The sequence below is a fragment of the Gorilla gorilla genome, chromosome 19 (assembly GCF_029281585.2).
Source record: "Gorilla gorilla gorilla isolate KB3781 chromosome 19, NHGRI_mGorGor1-v2.1_pri, whole genome shotgun sequence".
Classification (NCBI taxonomy): domain Eukaryota; kingdom Metazoa; phylum Chordata; class Mammalia; order Primates; family Hominidae; genus Gorilla; species Gorilla gorilla.
Window position 1 is genome coordinate 70,819,931 of NC_073243.2, and position 22,235 is coordinate 70,842,165.

General features: G+C 38.6%; 1 protein-coding gene across 4 annotated transcripts in view; it reads left to right on the forward strand.

Annotated features, from left to right (window-relative positions):
- The first annotated feature begins 1,191 nt into the window (after positions 1-1,191).
- Positions 1,192-22,235, forward strand: part of MROH2B (maestro heat like repeat family member 2B) — a 73,336-nt gene continuing 52,292 nt past the window's right edge. For 2 of the 4 annotated variants that reach the window (XM_019013511.4, XM_019013512.4), the window contains exons 1-13: positions 1,192-1,727; positions 2,815-2,876; positions 5,270-5,380; positions 6,995-7,154; positions 7,915-8,013; positions 10,764-10,918; positions 14,282-14,422; positions 15,136-15,228; positions 15,318-15,387; positions 16,670-16,783; positions 17,685-17,758; positions 19,935-20,057; positions 21,432-21,545. In XM_019013511.4, coding sequence (XP_018869056.4) covers positions 1,700-1,727; positions 2,815-2,876; positions 5,270-5,380; positions 6,995-7,154; positions 7,915-8,013; positions 10,764-10,918; positions 14,282-14,422; positions 15,136-15,228; positions 15,318-15,387; positions 16,670-16,783; positions 17,685-17,758; positions 19,935-20,057; positions 21,432-21,545 — 1,344 coding nt within the window. In that variant the 5' untranslated portion in view covers positions 1,192-1,699. Of the gene's footprint in view, positions 1,728-2,814; positions 2,877-5,269; positions 5,381-6,994; positions 7,155-7,914; positions 8,014-10,763; positions 10,919-14,281; positions 14,423-15,135; positions 15,229-15,317; positions 15,388-16,669; positions 16,784-17,684; positions 17,759-19,934; positions 20,058-21,431; positions 21,546-22,235 lie in introns of those variants that run through there. The other 2 variants (XM_055367490.2, XM_019013513.4) reach the window with 2 other exon arrangements.

The window sequence follows — 22,235 nt, forward strand, 5'->3', positions numbered from 1 at the left end:
CAGCGATGAATAAATTAAAAGTCAATATAAATCAATTATCTCCTAACTTCTCTAATCTCTATGAAATCAAGGAAGTCTTTATGTACAGACATACAGAAAAATCATTTGTCACCATTCACAAAAATATTAAGAAAATGGTTGTAACAATTACCTAAATGGCTAGCTTTCTTATTATTGATTCTGCTGTACATTGTTTTTTAAGACTCTAAGAGCACATAATTTCTAACATCATTTTTTCCCTTACAGGGAATCTGTTGTTTTATTTACTACAAGTAGACTTAACATCTTGTAGATGTTAAGAGTTTCGGGATGCCTCTAATCACCCCAGTACCTCCCTGACTAACCAAACTTGGCCTATTCTTCAGTGAGTCATGACGCTGGGGAAGAGCTCCTTGCCCAATCACAACAAACATTCTTCAGTTAACTGCTATTTACTGATCCACTAATGAATGTTTGGGCAAGGACCTTGGTCAGTGCTTTTCAAAGTTCAGTGAACCTAAGAATCACCAGGGGTGCACATTAAATATATAGATTGCTGCCCCCTCATTCTAATTTACTGGGTCTGAAGTGGGGCCTGGGAATTCACATTTTAAATAAGGATACCAAGTAAATCCCATGATAAAGTCACTTGCAGACAAAACTCTGAAAGTGATGCTGACTTGGGAAGCGGAAAATGTTGAGGATCTCTTTAATACAGTGCAAAATGTCTATGAATGATGAATTCAAAGGTTTAGTTGGAAGCACTTGACCTTTGAATCTGGAATAAGCTTCACCGATGAAGTTAAGATGGCCAAAAAAGCAGCAGCAGATGAAAATTGTCATGAGCTCCCCTCCTCAGCCCATTCTACATTTAGCCCTGTAGACTAGCAGTACTGCCTTCCCTTTCTCTATCATCCTCCATGTTCACATAGAGTCTGGACATATATTGAAGACTGTCATCACATAGATTTATAGTTGGGGACCAGATTTCAATTCATGCTAGATAAGTTGAAAACATTATGGAAAATTGGTCTAGATAAAAAATAATTTGAAAACAAAAAGAAAGCTGAAGACAGAGAAAAAGCCTGAGCCTTGAGTGAGGCCAAGATCCTGAACATGCCAGTGAGTAATTAATGGAGAGGGAGGTAGAGAGGTCTTCACTTTGCTGCTGTCAGTTGGACATTCCATCCAACTGCCCCTGAAGTGCATTCCAGTCCACTGAGCATGCTCAGTTCATATGACTGATTTTCACTAAGTATAACAATCAACGAGTTCACCATAAAGCCTTTCCCAACATCAGGACAGTAAAGCAACTACTGAAAACCATTCCTGAATTTGTGATCAATGGACTCAAGTTTAGGGAGAGGAGCACCTTTGGTCTGCAACAATGGTTTGAATCCCAGTCTCTAATTACTTCTTTCCCAAATACTCTGGTCACCAAAGGGACAATATTTGGTGAGATGCAGCCATTTTGTTGGTTAGCAGGAGTTCAGACGCAAGAAAATGTCATAGTGGTAGAATACAGTATCAACTTCAACAGCAAGCCCATCACTGGAAGCTCCCAGACCGTTGTGCCAATCAAGTGGAGGACGCACTTTCATTTAGAGAGGCTTATGTGAACCTTATATGAGAAACTTGCCAACCTGCCTCTTTGAATTTTTAGCCTTACTATTTCTAATACTTAGGTGCTATCTTTTAGAGACCCTGAAACAGCCAAGACATGACACTTAGTACAGAGGAATCCATAGGTAAGCATCATCAGATCCTGAGAAGTCAAGGCTCTTCCCTGTGTTTTGTTTCTGTGGAATTATAAGTATATATGAGGGCTGGGAGTGGTGCGTCATTGTGGGAGGACTGTACACCTCAAAGGATTTATGAAATGGTATGCTAAATACATAATAAAATCATGCTGATTGTGAAGGACCAATAATAGACTGGAAGCCTAAGAGATGGTTGTGCTTTAAAATTTAGAGTCTACCTGAGGAGAAAGTGGCTACATATCAAAGAAAGGCAGTTTGTTATTTAATTTTAAATACTAGAAGAGTCCTTTGGAAGTATTTCTCCCAATTTCCAGGTATGGCTGCCTTTCTACTTTGCCAAAATTTGGCCCTAAATGAGTATGTTGTTTGATGTGGAGGTTCATAAGAAATCTTCATCTCCAAAAGCATTTCTCCTACCAACTTGCCATGTAGCTTGAAATTGCTCAATTCCTGTGACTCAATTTTTTTTCCAGTTTTCTAGAGTGCTTTATTCAAAAACATATATTCCTAGAAAATGCAGGTCAAACACATTTAGGTCATTGTCAGAAAACAGGAAGCCTTCATTAGCATGTGACCAAAAGAGGGAGTTGGCAGGCACAGGAGAATAGGTGGAGTTGAAAAGGGTATGGAAAAAGAAGATGGGAGAGGTATTGAGTGGAGGACCAGTGAAAAATAAACAGCTATGTTGCACCCCTGCCTTCTAATGCTTAAGTCAGGAGTGAGAAATTCACCTCATTGACTCTGAGAGTTAAATCCTGCAAGAGAGAATTTACAAGGCAATGCCCACTTGCCTGGAGGGATACATAGGAATCCAGCATCTTTTATCTTCCCTTTCACATTTGATTCAGGTTTCAAAAATAATAATAACTTAGCATCTGCTAGTTTCATTTATGTCATGGATATGAATAAAACAGTTCCTGCCATCAAAGAGCTAGCAGTCAAGGGAGAGAGAGAGAGAGAGAGAGAGAGAGAGAGAGGATAAATGAATGAATGAACTTTCTGTGTTGATTACAAAATAATTGACAGGAGGGCATTTCAGCATATATTTTAATTCATATTTTTCTATACGTTTTAGAGATGTTTGGTGATATTAACCTCACTCTTGGCATGCTGAACAAGGAAGATATTGTTAACAAGGTAGGGAAAACAGAGAAAAATCTTTTTCCCTTTTTCAGTCTTCTTGTTGCAACATTTCGTATATATTTTTCTTTGTCTCAACTTTCTCATTTTTCTCTGGCTTGTTACATGGCATTAGATTTTTCAGTAAATGCAGTTGTAATGAAAGTCATTGTAATGTTTAAGCAATGATATTTGGCATTTCAAGAATCACAGCATCTATGTCTAGAAAATAGCAAAAAAAAGTTCCTTTTTATAACTTTATACAGGCAGATGTTGAAAGGTGTATGTCAGACTTACAAACATGTGGATGAGACTGTTTCTTTTATAATTTGAGGGTTGTTACAAAAATCCCAAAAGCTCTTCCCTGCTCATCTATAATGCTATTTCACAGCTAGAAGTTTACCTAAGAATTGAAGGCTTTTCACATTTCAACAACCTTTTATAAAATAACTGCCCTTCATCGAACACTTATCTGGGAAGTAAAATGCTAGATATTTTCCAAACAACAGTGTATTGTATAATATTCACTCCTCAGAACAATTTTATCAGGTAGTTATTGCTATTTCCATTTGATAACTGAGAAAAAAATAGGCAGAGAGGTTACATGACTTGCTCAACTAAGAACAGCAGGACTATATCCAAAAGCAAGCCCATCTGACTCCAAAAAAATGTTCCTAATCATTATTCAGTGTTGTCTCCTTGTGAAGGGCAGTGCCTATACCTTTATCTCTTAATTCAGTGGTTCTCAACCCTGACCATATATTAGAATCCCTTAGAGAGTTTTGGGAAAATATCAACACCCAGGCCCTACTACCAGGGATTCTGATTGGATCAGTCTGTGAAAAGCTTGAGCATTTTAAGCACCTGGAGGTAATTCAAACATTTAGGTACGGTTGAAAACCATTACATTAATCTCTCAGTAGAAGTCACCTTTCCGAAAGAACACTATTTCTCAAACATTGGGAATCACTTGGAGAATAACCTCCAGATCCCAGAAACACCGAAGGAGAATTTCCAGTAAAGGGATCAGAGAATATATATTTTTAACAAGCACTTCCTAGTTATTTTATGATGAGTCTAGTTAAAGAATAATAATAGCCAGCATAACCAAGAGGTTAAGGTGCCAGCTAAAATTCAGACTGTTGGTTTCAAATTGTAGCATCAGTACGTAACACTAACTACATTAAGCTCCCTGGGACTCAATTTCCTCATCTATAAAATGAATATATTTGTGGTACCTAACACAGGGACTTGTGAGCATTAATAAAATGCTCCAGATAATGAGTCTGACACAGTTCCAGGAATGTGGTGAGAGCTCCATAAATGTTAGCCTTGCCAAAGAACAAGGCCTGCAGACAGGAGAGTAAGCACATGGAGCAAGAAAAGGACTCGCAGAGATAGTTAGGCAGGCCCAGAAAATACAGGGAAGAAAGCAAAGAAAAATTATGCATTATTCTCAAACTTCCCAAGGACCAGCCCTGAGGAGTAATGCAAAGGATGCTATTTAACAACTTAAGCATGGGTGGAGTGGCTGGAGGTGCATGTTGAAGCTGTTGGAGATTTCAGTACACCAGTCTCTCTTTCATCATCCAGAGGACACATAGCCACCTAAAAGATTTACAATTCCTCACACAGGGCATCGAGTCAAGCCACACAACTGGAGGCCCTGTCTAAAATGTCCACAACTTTCTGTCTGCAGAGGCATGAATGAAACAAGGGCCTGTAAATGTCCCTTAGGATCCAGTTTCATAGCCTAGCAGCCTCTTGGGGAGTTACAGTGTGTTCCCTAGTACCATATCACTCCCTGATAGGGCAGCAATTAAGCTGACAGGCATTTCCATTCCCCTGAGTGTCCCACAACAGTGATTTTGAAAAGACATGAAATGGCAGGTAGCCTCTCCTGGTCGTCAATTAGATCTTGCCATAGAAATATAGCCAAGTTAAAATAGTTTTTAGAATTGACTTTGCTCTGTAGCCTTTTACTCCTAAAGATGCATGTTATGTTCAGAAAGTCTCAATTAAAGCCAGGCATGGTGGCTCATGCCTGTAATCCCAGCACTTTGGCAAAAACCCCGTTTCTACTAAAAATACAAAAATTATTCGGGCATGGTGGCACACACCTGTAATCCTGGCTACTCAGGAGGCTGAGGCAGGAGAATCATTTGAACCCAGGAGGCAGAGGTTGCAGTGAGCTGAGATCATGCCATTGCACTCCAGCCTGGCCAAAAAGAGCGAAACTCCATCTTAAAAAATAGAAAAAAAAAAGAAAGCCTCAATTAAGACATATAATATGAAATCCATTGTGTAGTAAAGATATATTGCTTACTTTAATGGTGTTATTCATTAGGATTTCATTTGATTCCTTTATTTTTGCAAGCCAAATTTCTGTGTATGCCTTTGTATATTCACAGGAAGACATTTACAGTCATCTCACTTCTGTTATTCAGAATACTGACATCTTGGATGATGCAATTGTCCAACGATTGATTTATTATGCTTCTAAGGATATGAGAGACAACAATGTAAGTTTGGTTCATGATGGTGAAAAGGGTCTTTATGTGACCCAACTGCACCCATGTGGACATCAGTAAGCTCTTCTACACTGTTGCCAGGACCACAAATCACTTGTATTTGTTCTTCGTGGTAACTTGGATATCGTTATAATGCCTGATATTTACTCCTTCACAGATGAGGAAACTGAGGCAAAGATAAGAATGATTTTAAAGGTGATTTTATCCAACCTCCTTTTAGATGAGGAAGTTCACCATTAGAGATATGTTTTTTTCAAAGTAACACAGCTGTCTATTGACAACTAGTAACATAACTAGAAACCAATTTTCTTGGCTTCTATATGACTTATTTCTTTATGTACCTGCTATCTTAGATTGTCTGATAGACAACATAGCAAAAAAATAATAATTTATAGAAGTAATTTGAATCCTAGGATGATGTTATTTCTTCCAGAAAGAAGTATGACTTGTTCCTGCCAAGGGCACTAACAATTTATGATTGCTTTCAGGGTTTGAGATTTCTGGGTCACTTCTATAACTCAGAATTGGATTGTCATTCATGAGAGTACCAATTTAACTTTTCATTTGAACACAGCCCTTTGGTGTCTTATCCCAAAAGACAAGAGGTGGAATGACCAGAGTCTCACCACTGGTTGGCCCTGAACTCTGACTATTGCTTCAAAATGCAACAAAACAGTCTCAAATGCAGGGCTTATCTCTCTAGATCAATAATCTTTTTCAGGCCTCAACTCAGTAATTCATTCCAACCTATATTGTGAGTTTGCTGATGGTTTTATGAGTATATATTTTTAATATCTTATCTGGGTCTTTTGTATTTTCCTCAGGAGGGGATTTGATCAAATTTACCTAGCTCACCATCACCAAAATCAGAAGTCTTTCCCAATACCACCAATACTGGACATAATTAAGCCAGATTAACACCAAAACCAAAGTTCTCAATTCCTAGCCCATTTCCTTTCACTTTTGCTTTCAGTCTTTCAACCACAGTAATTTGCATCACTTAAACATAAAATGTAAGTCTTGTGTTCATGGTACCAGATCAACCAGCAAGAAAACAGCTACTGACCTCCAAGTTTACTAGAACTCTATTAAAACCAGCGTTTTAAATGCACTCTAATTACCTCTGCTTTCTCAGCTACTAACACCTACCAAGAGTTTCTCACTATGGTTTTGTAACAGCCTGTTCTCCCTTCGTCCCAACGCTAGAGGAGTTTATAAATAGTGTGGCTGTATAGTAGAGAACAGGCTGCTAGAAAACCATGGTGAAAGATTCTTGGTAGGTGTCAGTTGCTGGGAAAGCAGAGGTAACTTGATTGCACTTTTAAAAACTGGTTTTAATAGTGTTCTTGCAGATTTGGGGGTCAGTAGACGTTTTCGCAGACTCCAAAAGAAGAGAAGGTGGGAGGAATGGTGAGGGTTCACTAGAAGCCCAAATCTCACCATTACACAGTTGAACCATGTGACCAACCTGCACATGTACCCCCTGAATCTATAATTTTAAAAATAAATAAATGCATATATAAATATTATGCTGACTAGTTCCCCTCCATAGACTCACTCTGCCCCTTTTCTAGTTGTTATTGTTATTTTTCTTTTCCTCCTCAGATGCTCAGAGAAATCAGAATGCTAGCTGGTGAGGTTTTGGTGTCTCTTGCTGCACATGATTTCAACTCTGTGATGTATGAAGTACAAAGTAACTTCAGGATCTTAGAGCTACCAAATGAATTCGTTGTGCTTGCCCTGGCTGAATTGGCAACCAGCTATGGTATAGCGGGAATATTCTCCAATTTTCCCTGGGAAATGACAACTCCAAATTGTCTAAAAGCTAAATGGGAGCAAACGGTAGAAGAGATAGCATCTCTGCCTTCTTCTGTACCAAGAAATGTTGACAGAGGGATGGGGGCAGCTGTTTAAAATGAACATGGATGATTCTGCTGCCCAGCCACTAGTCCAGACTGCTCTGAATTTGGCCACTCTCCCATCCTCACCTTCCCCTTCATCCAGCTTTGCATTTGCAGAAGCACATTTTCTGTAAGGTGTATTCTATAAACCACTGAACACTTACCTGAAATAAGGATGCCTACCATTTATTTCTACACTACTTTATTTAACAGATATTTAGGAATCTCCTGTTACATATGTTTACATATACTTTGGGGATACAGGAAAGATCTGGTGGGAGAGATTGACATTAATAAATTAATTATCCAACTAAACAATTGCTGGCAGCACTGGTGGTATAGTGGCGAGCACAGCTGCCTTCCAAATAAGCGACTGCCACTTAACAAGAGGTACAAGTGGCTGTGTAGCTAGAACCTTATTTTCAACCAGCCCCTCCTTGATTATCTAACTACAGCCTGGTATTAAGGTGGGGTAGAGATGGCGGAATTATAGAAACATCTTTCTACTACACCTCATCTGCCTCCTCCGTGCAGCCCTGAAATGCTTCTTGTTGATTTGGAGTCACAGAACCCCAAATTTGAGAAGATAAATAACACTTGTCTCCTTTCTGCCCCTCCCTCCAGTGTCCCAGAGTATTCCTTTCATGATGATGACCCTGCTCACCATGCAAACCATGCTCAGGCTGGCCGAGGATGAAAGGATGAAGGGGACTTTCTGTATTGGTGGGTATCCCGATGATTTCCTTTTTGCTTAAAAACCAGGCTGTGAACTATCTTACAAATTAAGCAAAAGTCTTGTTTTCCCTTTAACTCCAATCTTGTCCTTTTGAATAATAATAGCTGCCACTTATTGAGTGCCTACCACATGGAAAGTCCTCAGCAGGGAGTTATCTCATTCAATCATCACAGCAATTCTGCAAGATAAGTACTATTTGCCCATTGTATAGAGGAAAAACTGAGGTTCAAGGAAAGTGAAGAATTTTCCCAAAATGGTGACACAGTCAGTGAGATATAGAGGTGGGATTCAAACCCAGGTCTGTGGGAACACCCAGTCTACACTCTTCACTGCCCTGTACAACTTCCATTTCGACTGACCTCCTTCTCTAATTGGACGACACTTTCTTGGCAATGATTGTCAGCACTTACCAGCTCTTAGCATAGGTTAAATTTTGGCATCTGATTATAATGTAATATTGTAATAATGATAACTAAACAAAGTAATCAAACTACAAGCAATCATAAAATCAAGAAAAATAGGCAAGCAAACGGTGGTCACAAACTCCTCTACCCCAAACTGAAATATGTCACAGAAATCAAGAGCCTACAGAGAAGAACGTGCCCTGGAATTCCTAGGAAGCAGCGTTTGCAGTGTACAGGGAAGTTTCTTGGATGAGACTGGAGACCTGGTCTCTTGTCTCTGCTCAGCCACTGAGCCACCAGGTGACCCTGCCCTTCTCTCAGTCCCAGTTTCAACTCTAAAAACATCAGAATAACTGATTGCTACATTCCCTTCCACTTCCAACATAACCTAACATTACTATTTTGTAATTTAAAAGCCCACGCTGTCAGGAATGTCTTCTTTACCTAGAAACAAAGGCTCTTCCATTCCATTTTTCCCATTTCTTCTTGTTCTGTCATCAAAGTAATATTTTTATCTGATATATATTGAGAACTTGCTATGTGCCTGGACACTGCCCTAGGTATTTTAAGATTACTATTTCATTTAACTCTCACAGCAACCACATGAGATGGGTAGCATTTTTTCCACCATTTAACAAGTGAGAACATTGGACTTAGAAAGTTTCAAACAGCTTGCCTTAGGTCACACAGCCAGTACAAGGCAGAGCCAAGACTGTCAACTATGACAGTCTGACTCAAGGACCTGTGCAGCTATACTACACTAACCCACTTTCAATACTTTTTACTCTTCCTACTTATTATCATAGCTAACACTGTGTTCCTGCAAATAAACTTTGGAGCCTCTAACAGCATTTCTACCTTTAATATTAACAACCAAGAATGTAAAATTAAATAAAACTAGAAATCCTCATGAACATTACTCAGGGAATTCTCTGTGTTATAAAATTATCTAAGTGCCCTTTGGTCTTAAATCACCTTTTTGCCTGACTGCCACTAAAGAAAAGGTATCAAATGTAATAGCTATCTATCCATCCAGCCATTCAGCCATCCATCCATTCATCCATACCTAGTCATTTGATCAATCAGCAAATTAGCAGACATTGTGCTGGCTGCTTCACATACCATGAACCAGCAAGACATCATCCCTTACTTCAGGTTGCTTACAGGTCAGTTAGAAACATACACACACGTACACACATACACACACACATAGCCACACACACATACACCAAGAAATAAACTATTATAAAGTATAGCAAGAGATTCTTAAAGAAATTATAAGGAGTTTGGAGAGACTGTGAATGAGCCAATAAATGGCCAGCTCTACAGCTATAACATGCTCAGGGTCTTTTCCAGGGTATTTTGTGAATGTGAGGAGTTCCTGAAGAATGGACTAATTAATTTTCTTTATCATCTAGCAAAATAAGTGGCACACAAGGGCTGAAGAAAATAATATTATTATTTTATGCATTTCATTCAAATATATATGGATTCGTGGCCCAAATGGTAATTTGGCAGTCCTAAGATTTCTTTTTAATTTTATTGAAGTAAAACATAGACACAGACACAGAAAATCACACACATCAGAAGTGTACATGTTGATGAGTTATTTCAAAGTGAAGTTGCCCATGTGGCCACCACTTAGGTCAAGAAGTGGGAGATTGTCAGAGCCCAGAAGCCCCCTCATGTTACCTTCAAAGGGTAACCACAATCCTAACTTCAAACACCATTAGCTTTGCCTGTTTGTAAGATTCATCCATGTTGTTCTGTGGAGTTATTGCCCATTTTTATTTCTGTATTCTATTACATGTCTATAGAATGTAATAGAATTCTACCTATTAGCAGCTATTTATGCTATATTCTGTTTGGGGCTATTACCAAAACAAAAAGCTAATATGAACACATTCTTGTACAAACTTTTAGTGCTCATATCTACACACATCTAATGGCTATATACATAAGACTGGAATAGTTGGGTCAAATGGAATGCATATTCAACTTTGCTAGATAGTGCCAAAGAGTTCTGCAAAGTGCTTGAACCAATTCACCCTTCTACCAGCAGTGAGAATACCAGCTGCACCTTAGTCTTGTTAACACCTGGCATTGACTATCTTAAATTTTAGACATTCTGGATAGTAGTGGCTCATTATGCTTTTAATTTACATTTCACTTTTGTGGCTGAGCACTTTCTATATGTGTATTTGATGCAGTCGTAAGATCATCTAAAAACCATTACATATTTACTAATCATCAGCACTCTCTTCTCAAATTATTTTATCGTCTGCCCCATCCTTATATTTTTCTCAGTCTGTGGTTGTGTGTTTTAAATGCAGCCCTTGAGAAATTCAGCAAAGCCATTTACAAATATGTCAACCACTGGAGAGATTTTCCCTACCCCAGACTGGATGCCAACCGACTGTCTGACAAGATCTTCATGCTGTTCCGGTATATAATGGAGAATTGGGCCCCTTTGGCCTCACCCATGCAGGTGAGTGGGCCTCAGGATGCCTCAAGCTGGATGTCCCTATATGCTGGTTGAAATTTCTCTTCTCTTTGTGACATGATAATTAGGCTCAGTATTTTTGGAAGCCATTGGTTGTATTTTATGAGATTTATCAATTTTTTCTTTTTTCCCACCTATTTCAAATCCCTATTTATTTATTATTTCAGTTAATGTTTATTGAATCCCCATGACATGCCAGACACTATTCCAGATGCTGAGGTTGTAGCAGGAATTAAATAAACCAAAATCCCACACTCATGAAATTGACATTTCAGTATGTGGAAAGAACAATCAATAAGATAAAATGAGTAAAAATCCCAGAAAGTTAGATATTTCACATTTTATATATTAAAACTCATATTTGAGATGAGTCACTAATTAGGAAAAAATAGCAGTCCACAGGTGCTTCTTGTGTCTATGAATATCATGATTAAATAAAATAACATCTAAAGAATATTCTTGGCTGCTTCAAAATACTGCAGTGCCTTGTCCTTGTAAAGAATAAATTACAAAGTGCATTCACATGTATCTTGCTTTAAAAGTATATTCCCTTTATCTTGCTTAATTGCTATAGTTTTTTAAGCAGGCTAAATGGTATCCTATTTAGGTCTCTTCATTGCTTTATTATAAAAGGTTTAACACTTAGCAGCTTTCTCTAGTTTAGTTTATTTTCAACACTTTAAACTATTAAAGCATTTATTTTTTAACATCCTGAGGTAGTTAAATCGTTAGCAACATGGAACTTTAAAAATATCCTGTAGGGAAGTTTTTTCTTCAAGACACCCGGAAAACAAATTCAATGCATCTGTTTAACGGCTACTCTCCTTGCTCCCTGCAGGAAGGGCCAGGCAAGTGAACAGAAGGTACACAAAGTGACAAGGGTGCACAGAGAGGGAAGCACTTAACTGCTCTGGTGAGCTGCGACATTGGAATTGATCCTTGCAGCCCAAGAAGCTGCTCACCACAGCAAAGATGCATTCCCTACAGAGGGACTAAAACCTACTGAGGCAGAGGTTGAAAATGGGGAAGGATGAACACCTGAGTGAGTGTAATGGGAGATGGAGAAGGGAAGAGAGAAAAAAAGATATAAGGCAGAAAGAAATGAAACCAGAAAGATGGCCTTAGTCACATAATGAAAAGCCTTAGCTGCTACATACAAGTTTGGACTTTTTTTTAATAAACAAGAAACCCTTGAAAGGTTTTAAGCAAGGATTTGAGTACTGCAGTAGAAAAATCATTCTAATATCAACATTAACAATAGAGGGGTATGGGGTGGACTAAGATGAGACTACCTGCTAGGAGGCTATAGAAATATTCCAGCTCATAAGTGGTAAAGAGATCAATTAACATAGTGTTCGTGGAACTGATCAGAGGAGTCAGATGCTGAAGAATAGAATGGCCAGGACTTGGCATCAATTGGATGCTTATTAGGATGGAGGAACCTGGGATGGTTTCCTAGGCTTCTGACTCAGGTGATCTTGGGATCATCAATTTAAACGAGGAGGAATTATAAATGTGGTACAGTACAAAATGGGTTTGATGTAGACATTTTGATTTGAACACCTATGGTACAGTCAAGTGGAGATATTAGTAGGTTTGAGGATATTCAGGTTTGGAGTTAAAAAGGAAAAGCAAAAATTGGACATATAGATTTGAGTATCATCATTGCATAAGTGACAACCAAATAAGTGGATTTAGATGGAGTTGTTTAAAGAGTAGACAGAGTGGCAAAGTGGCTAAAACAGAGTTCTGGAGGGCATCAATATTAAGGGGAAAGCAAGGGAGAAGAACTCATGATGGAGAATAGGGAATGTGCTAAGAGTGTAGGAGAGTCAAGTAGAATGAGGTCTTAGAAGCTTAGAAAGGAGAAGTTTTCAAGAAGCAAAGATGTAGTCCTGAGTGTTACAGCACTCAAGAAAAATCTTGACAAGTGTCCATTGCTTGGAAATGTGTGGTGGAAGAACCACCCAGCTAATACATAGCATTTAATGAAATAAATGATAGTTGCCATTAGCCACTAAGTTTTGAGATGATTTGTTGTAAAATGTAGCTGATACAAAAAATTTATCAAACATCAGATAGAAAAGGCAGAATATAGAACTTTATAAGAATGATGTCAATTTTTAAGAAATTAAAATTCATGGAAAATGTAGGGAATAAGTCAAATAAAAAATATACTAAAATATACTAGTGTTTATCCATGGGTACTATGTGTATTATGTTTTATTCAACATAACATTTGTGATTTCTACATTTTTATAATCAGAATTTATCACATTTATATTTCGTACTCTGGAAGTTGATGATTTTCCTCACTGAATGGCAGCAAGATTCTAGTGGATTGAGAGGTGAATGGGAAGTGAGAGGCAGAGATAGCAAATAAAGACCATGCCTTGGAAATGCTTTGCTCCAAGGGCAGGAAAGAGAAACAGAGTCAGGTGGGGGTAATAGTTGGGGTCAAAGTGAGGTGGAATCAGGGAAGATTCTTTTTTTTTTTTTTTTTTGAGACGGAGTCTCACTCTGTCGCCCAGGCTGGAGTGCAGTGGTGCCATCTCCACTCACTGCAAGCTCCGCCTCCCAGGTTCAAGTGATTCTCCTGCTTCAGCCTCCCAAGTAGCTGGGATTACAGACGCCCACCACCATGCCCAGCTAATTTTTGTATTTTTAGTAGAGACGGGGATTTCACCACGTTGGTCAGGCTGGTCTTCATCTCCTAACCTCAGGCGATCCGCCTGCCTCGGCCTCCCAAAGTGCTGAGATTACAGGCGTGAGCCATCCTGCCGGCTTGAAGATTCTTTAAGATGAGGTAAGTTCTAGATTGCTTAATATACTAAAAGAAAGTGAGTATTAGAGAGAGGTTTAAAAAATAGAAAAGCTCTGTCTCAAAAAAATACAATAAAATAAAATAAAATCTGGTATTACAAAAATTAGCCAGGCATGCTGGTGGGCGCCTGTAATCCCAGCTACTCAGGAGGCTGAGGCGGGAGAATTGCTTGAATGTGGGAGGCGGAGGTTGCAGTGAGCTGAGATCGTGCCACTGCACTCCAGCCTAGGCAACAAAGCGAGACTCTGTTTCAAAAAAATACAATAAAATAAAAAATAGGAGAGAAGGGCAAGTATCGAAATGAGTATCAGTATAAATACATATGTAAATACAAATATAGCTCTGTCCCATGCAATGATCTTAACCTGAACATTTTTTAAAGATTTTAAAGAATTTAAAGAACTATTTCTTGGCTGAAAGCAGTGAGGAAAGTTTTCAGGAGTACCTAAAGCTCCTGGTGTTCTGAAAACCTACGAAAAACATAAGGAAGTTTCAGAAACGGTATTTGTTTGCTGCCTGTACAGACTTTGAGCATCGTTAAGGCCCACGGGCCCACGGTGAGCTTGCTGCTGCATCGGGAAGACTTCCGTGGATACGCCCTGGGCCAGGTGCCCTGGCTCCTGAACCAGTATAAAGACAAAGAGATTGATTTCCATGTCACTCAGGTAAGAGCCATACCCTAAAGGAACTGAATCAGAGAACCCGCATTCAACCCTCCGGGAGGCTTTTAACTCTCCAAAGACCCTAAGGAGCTTAAACTCCTGTTTGGGCAGCTGACTTTCAATATCTCTTGAGGAATATGAGGTAGGAAAAAGATTGTATCGCTGGATGATGGGAACTTCAGAAAGGGATTAAGAACGTTCATTCTGGGCCTGGCTCAGTGGCTCACAATTGTAATTTCAGCACTTTGGGAGGCCGAGGCGGGTGGATCACTTGAGGTCAGGAGTTTGAGACCAGACTGGCCAATAGGATGAAACCCCGTCTCTACTAAAAATGCAAAAATTAGCCGGGCATGGTGGCGCATGCCCATAGCCCCAGCTACTCGGGAGGCTGAGGCAGGAGAATCGCTTGAACCCGAGAGGCGGAGGTTACAGTGAACGGAGATTGCGCCATTGCACTCCCGCCTGGGTGACAGAACAAGACTCCGTCTCAAAAAAAAAAAAAAAAAAAAAAAAGGAGGGATATTCATTCACTCATTCATTCCAAGCTGCTGAGGCACTGAACAGGGTGGAAGGGGCCAGAATCATTCAAGAAAACTTGTAACTGCAGGAAGATGAGGAACTTGTTTTTCTCTCAAAACACAATTATTTGCCTTCCACATCCTGTGCAGCTGCTTCCCTGGCAGCCTCCAACTAACCTGTGGGAGTTTCCACTTTAGAGCCTAAAACAAATACTGACTGCAGCAGTTCTTTATGACATTGGCCTTCCAAGGAGCTTGAGAAGATCCATCTTTATCAATTTACTCCAGCAGGTAAGAAGACCATGCTGTCAACTCCAATTTTTAATTTCAACCGGTTTTCTGTGTTTAACATCTACCACCTGATTTCCACCCCCATTCAGATCTGCAGAGCTCCAGAGCCTCCAGTAAAGGAAAATGAAATGGAAGCTTCAAGCTGTTTTCTCATTCTAGGTAGGACCAGCATCCAGAAGGCTTTTAATAAAAATGTCCCCAAGTGATGATGATGACAATGGTAAAAGGAGGGCAAACTGTCACATTAACTTACTTTCACACACACAAACACACACACTGTTTCTTTAACTCACAGTTTTCTGTGCCTGCCCCTCTCCCCACAAGTTCCCAGGAGGAGCAGGATGGGAAGAATGGCCAATGATGCCAGGGTTCCCACGACTGGGATAGGTCCAGGGAGATAAAATTTTCAGTTCTCAAACCAAGGAAGTCCTTGGAAAACTGGAGTGAGTTGACAATCCTAAAAATAGGAAATTTCTTTTTTTTTTTTTTTTTTTTTTTTTTTTTTTTTTTTTTTTTTAGTATTTGAGATTATTTGAGTCTGTGTCAAACCAAAGTCACCCTTTTCTCTTCCTGGTCATCTCTTAGTGTCTACACCTCTTTAACCATCAGTCACTCCGTCTCTCTCTCTCTCTGTCCTTCACTCTATCCTTTTTTATCTTGACCTTACATTATATCACCTGATTAGAAGGCCTGACATTGGATGCACGGGGGGCACCAAAATCCCAGGGTCAGAACACAAAACTATGCTCCCATACAGTCCCTGAGGAGGAGGGACAGCAGCAATCCAATACCTCCTGCACCTCTGCACTCCCCCAAATACTACATCACTTCTACCTCCTTGCATATCTTTCTGTCATGTGTATGCATACCTTTCTACTTCTCTCCTGACTGGCCCCTTTGTCTCTATACTTTCTTCTTCTCCCCGACCCCTGCCTAGCTAACTAATTCACCTTACCCCTGATGCTTTCTAGAATAAACCACTGCCCTCCAACCAGGCCTTTTTTCACCCCTCCTTGCTTCAACAACTGCAGCTCTCACAGCAGAGGAAGCATCACTGCCATCTCTTCCTCCATCTTCACGTGGCGTTCTCACTGTGCCCCATGTCTCTTCTCCTTTTCCTGTAAGGACACCAGTCGTATTAAATTCAGGCCCACTCTAATAACCTTCTTAACTTCATTATATCTGCAAAGACCGTCATTTTTAAATAAGGCCACTTTCACAGATATGAACAGAAGTGGCCTAGGCACAGCAAGCTCTCTTATGAACCAAACTGCTCAATTAATTCTGTGATACTGAAGAAGCATGGACGTAATAAAATCAAATTACCAACTGAAGAGTGCCTTGGATAATCTTCATGGTGAATTTCCCTCCTCCCATTCACAAGTATTTTACCTAGGATGAAAATGAGTTCTTACAGCTCTAGTGTTTCTTGAACCTGCAGCCCATTCCAATCCTGGAGAGCTGACGGAATTTTTTGATGAACAAATAAGAAGTAATAATGAAGCCATTCGAGTGGGAATCTTGACTTTGTTAAGATTGGCTGTCAATGCTGATGGTAAGCAAGAGGGTTGAAGCCAACATGGTTTATTTCATGCCAAGAAGCAGACTGAAGCCTATGCACTCTCTAATCCTATCCTACATCTTTTGGATGCTTATATAACATCACGTGCAAATGAAATTCTGTCTTCTTAATCTTCCACAATCTACAATTCCTTTCAACAGGCATCTTTAGTTACTTCTCTTCTTTCGTAACATTTATGGATGCACCCAGTTGAGAAGAATGAGTAGAATTTTTGAGAATTAAAGTTCGAATTTAGAAGCTCTTGTAGGTTGATTAAATGGTCCAATATCAAGGGGTGGGTGGGAGGGAGTGTACAATTCTCTAGAGATTGATACGTTTACAAAAAAGCAGAATTTAACGAATTGCCATATTTTATTCCAGAAAGTACATATTTTCATAACATTGAATGCATCTTACAATTGAATGAATCTTTAATTATAATTAGCCACTATTTTTTGGTGCAATATGAAATAATGGTGCATGATAAAATTGGTGATATCTTAGACTTGCTAAAATACAAAAATTTATTTTTGCATAGTATGGTATAGTTTTTTAACATTCAGTTAGCACTTTGATTTACTGAAGAATCAGCAGATGAATATGAAGCAGTCTCACAATATTTAGATCTGATCCACCAGGAATGATATATTGAAACCACTATGGAACCTAACATTTTAAACAAAATGAAACAAATGTAATAAGAAGCAAAGAAAGCATTGGACATCATTAAAGATTTGGAAACAAAGAGGATGGGAGGGCATTGAAAAACAAATAGGTTGTTAAAAACAAGAGATTTCACAATTATGTGCCATAATTCTAATAGCTTTTCATCAATCCTAGAACATACTGTACTTCTATTGAGTCAGGCCTCTCAATTTCTCCCTCTGTCTTTCAGAGCCCAGGTTGAGGGATCACATCATTTCAATAGAAAGAACAGTCAAAATCGTCATGGGTGATCTCAGTACAAAAGTAAGAGAATTAATAGAAACTCTTGTCAATGGTAGCTTTAAGAATCAATGAAATTATTTTGATTCTTTAAGGGTCTACTTATGAGACTATTTTATAAAGAACTCTGTGGTCAATTCCATTTTTAAAAGAACTCCATCTTTTCCAAAAAGATAAACTTCATCAAGGTAGAGGCCTAAAGTACACACAGCTAAAGGACGTCTCAGTGAAAAGAAGATTTTTGCTTATTTAAAATAATTGCAGGAAATCAGTGGATTAACACATGAGTAGAATAAGAGCAAAGAGACTGTATCTCACTATGCCAATGCACTTCAAATAGTTTAAAAATTACTTGTTAATTATAAAGATAATGTATCTTCATCCAGGAAATATTAATCCCTAAACCTTGGTCTTAGCATAGACATCCTACTTTCCAACCAGACTCTACCTAGAGCAAGTCATGCACATAGTGGATTGCTCAATATTCCTGATTATTTGATTAAAGTGTTCTAAGGTGCAGTGGCTCACGCCTGTAGTCCCAACACTTTGGGAGGCCGAGGTAGGTGGATCATTTGAGGTCAGGATTTCGAGACCAGCCTGGTCAACATGGTGAAACCCCATCTCTACTAAAAATACAAAAATTAGCCAAGTGCGCTGGCTCACACCTGTAATCCCAGCTACTCATGAGGCTGAGGCACAAGAATCACTTGAGCCCGGGAGGTGGAGGTTGCAGTGAGCCCAGACTGCACCACTGCACTCCAGCCTGGGCAACAGAGTAAGACTCTCTCTTTAAAAAACAAAGGTGTTCTATGTTAGAAGTTATAGAACTTATACTGGGAAAGCAAGAAACATTATCAAATATTATATTTTTATAAGAATACCACATTTTGTTTGGAATAAAATGCTAGACAGAAGCCAATTAAGAGGAATAAATTCTTTTAAGAAGCTTTGACTGCCAGTGACTACATTTAAAATAGTAAAAGCTTTGCAATAAAAAGCAATAGAGTGATTATACAAAAAAACCTGGCCTAGTAACTGTCAAAAGACAAAACAAGAATTACGAGAAGAGTTTAGGATAGCATAAAGAGCATAGATCTTTAAGGAAGGCCAACTCCGCAGGCAAAAATGGAGAAAAGGTGTACCTCTTCTCTAGGTAGACTACTGAGAGTCTTTATGCTAATTGTTTTGGCCACCGTATAACTGCTTCCCTGTTCAAAATGGTTTTTTTTCTTCCCGCTCTCTTTTCAAAGACCTGTTCACTAAGGGATTGGTTCTCATGTTTCTATTCTCCAGAGAAGCAACACAATAAACAAATTAAAACCAAATTATTATATATACTATAATGCAAGTTCATAAAACTTCACTCTAATTTCTAGGGCCAGATATATTTCAGAATTGACAATTTTTCAGCTTTTAGAAAAACATTACACTGATAGAAATCCATAATGGAAATCCATGAATATTTCTGCAAGAAAATTAATGCATATCCACACAGCATAGAATAAGATTACAAATAGCTTTAAAACCGTTCAGTTTGGGTTTTGCCACCAAATGAGTTGGCACTAAATTTAAGAAACAAAAATCCAGTTTTCATAGTTGTTTGGACTTTGAAATTGTGAATAAACAGTTGTCTGTTATCTTTCATTGAGTATTTTAAAAACAAAGCAGTGTTTTAGCCCAAAGTTACCCAACAATTCATAATCTATGGTGATAGACAATATGTCTTTGAGAGCCAAGGAGAAAGATTTTGGCTAAAGAGAGCATTTCTGGTGACTCTTTCATAACCTATCACTCACTTTCTTCTCCCTCTATTTATACAGGTTGAGCATCCCTAATCCAAAGGAAGTCTGAAATGCTTCAAAATCCAAAACTTTTTGAGCACCAACATGACACTCAAAGGTCATGCTCAAAGAAAATGCTCATTATAGCATTTCAGAATTTGGATTTTCAGATTAGGAATGCTCAACCAGTAAGTTTAATGCAAACATTTCAAAATCTGAAAAAAATCCAAAATTTGAACATTTCTGATCCCAAGCATTTTGGATAAGGATTATTCAACCTGTATTAACACTATTCAATTTATGTTCCTTTTTCAAAAATGTTCCCACTTAATTATCCTTAAGATTATAGAATAAAATAAGGTAAATGTCCCTTCCGCAAAACATAGTAAAATGTTGCTATTGCATTGTTCTTACCCTAGGTAAGAAATTCTGTTCTTCTCCTCATCCAAACCATGTGTGAAAAGTCCTATATTGAAGCTCGGGAAGGATGGCCATTGATTGATTATGTCTTCTCCCAGTTTGCAACGTTGAACAGGAATCTGGTATGCAGAGGCTACAGTTTTGAGTGATGCACTGTAAAAAGTACCGTTCGCTCAACTATGTTTCTTTTTAAAAAATGATTAGGGTCCTTAATCTGTCACAGGAGTAGAGTAAAAAATAAATAAATAAATTTTAAAAAAATTAAAAATAACTGGAATTCAATTAAATAACTGATTTTGAAGTAATATTTTAATCTTATCACTTTTAATGATAATTTTTGCAGCCTCTAGTTTTCTCAGTTCTTTTTTTTTTGCTAAAATCACCTCTAACTTATAATAAACACAAGATAGGTTAAATCAGTTTTCCCTAAGTTAACCCAGCCACCAAAAGCTTGGATTGGGGTTGTCTGGAGAGGGGCACAGAGACTGGATCGCTTCCGAGAAAGCAATAAAGATATCAATTCTTGCTGCAACGGTGTCTTAGTTCATTCAGGCTGCTATAGCAAAATACCATGGAGCAGTGAAGTAAGTTCTACGAAGTGCATTTCTAAAATAGCACACTTCTGAAATCATAAATAAGTTTATTAGGGTTCTAACCCTTTGCTGTACACAAACAGAAATCTATCTGTTATATGAATGAGAAAAAGCTGTATGCTGATGGAGCATGCTTTTAAAATCCTTTAAAAACACTCACCGTATAGAAAGGAAAATAGCATAAAATGATGTTTTATAAACAAAAAATATTTATTTCTCACAGCTCAAGATGCGGGGAAGTCCAAGATTGTCTAATGAGTGCCTGCTTCCTAACAGATGGTGCTTTCTCACTGTGTCCTCACATAGTGGAAGGGACTAGCTAGCTCTCCAGGGTCTCCTTCATGAGGGAATGAATTCCAAACACTAGGGACTTTCTCTTATGACCTAATCACTTTCCAAAGACCACACCTACTAATACCGTCACCTTGGGCGTTCAGATTTCAACATATGAATTTTGGGAAAACACAAACACTCAGATCACAAAATTGAGGTCAGCTTTCTTTGGATAAATAGGCTGAAAAATATGTGCTTATGATCTCTGTGATTTTAGCAAATTAGTCACAACTGAAATAACAGTTCACTCCACAAAGAAGCATGCTTTGAAAATTTTGCCCTGAAGAAAATGGCAAAGGCCTGAGAAAGAGAGGGGATATCTGCAGTTGAAGGAGCCTCACAATTTCTGTTTCTCTCTTTTAGCAAGCGTTGTGTTTTCCAACTAATTCCTCCAAGGGGCCCTTTCAAACAGGGATTAGATGTTGAAGGCCAAGATATCTAGGTTCCATAAGCCCCTTAAGTTGAGTGACTGCATCCTCTACTCCAGAGTCTAAGAACACACCCAAGGAAAGTCAGAGGGGACCAACCTTAGGAGTCATTAACAAGTCACCTGTTTGATCTTTCTTAAAGGAGAAACCAGTGAAAACTAACTTTCATGAGAATGAAAAGGAAGAGGAATCTGTCCGAGAAACAAGCCTTGAGGTCTTAAAAACCCTGGACCCACTGGTCATTGGAATGCCTCAGGTAAGGGTTCTTTTGTCACCACTTACAGTTACTTTGATCACCTTCTTAAAGCCCAGCCTGTGTAAGAATAAAGACATGAGTTTGTTCTCCATTTGTCATCAGCTTCCTGATGCTCTGACTAGAGGAAGTATATTGCAATGCTGTGTCCAACACATAGTGGTTCGTCAAAAACGGATGTTGAATTAATTAATATAAAGTATCTTACATCTGGATAGTTCATGACAATTTATATATATAATAATAATATACTATTTCTCTTCTTCCTCTAATGCATACAGTAATATTAAGTAGTGGTTTTAATGCAACCAATGCCAAACTTACCCTATTCCATCTGGGAACGTGTTAAAAGTAGCCATTCTCAGGCCTCACTGGAGACCTGATCATTTGAAACTCAAGGGGAAGAGCCTTGGAATCTGTAGTGCCCAGAAGTACATAGCACAGCCAGAAGACAACCAACAGACCACACCATTTAAGTGGTAGATCAGAGGCTTCATCTAGGATGATATGTGGTTCCTGAGTTATCTGGGATATTTACTTAAAATGCAGATTTCCAGGTCACATACCAGACCTACTGAATCAGCAAAACTGGACATAGAGACCAAAAGTCTGCAATCAACTAAGTTCTAATATTTCTGATACATACTAAAGTTTAAGACCTTCTGATATAGAAGTGAATGATGAAAAAAATAA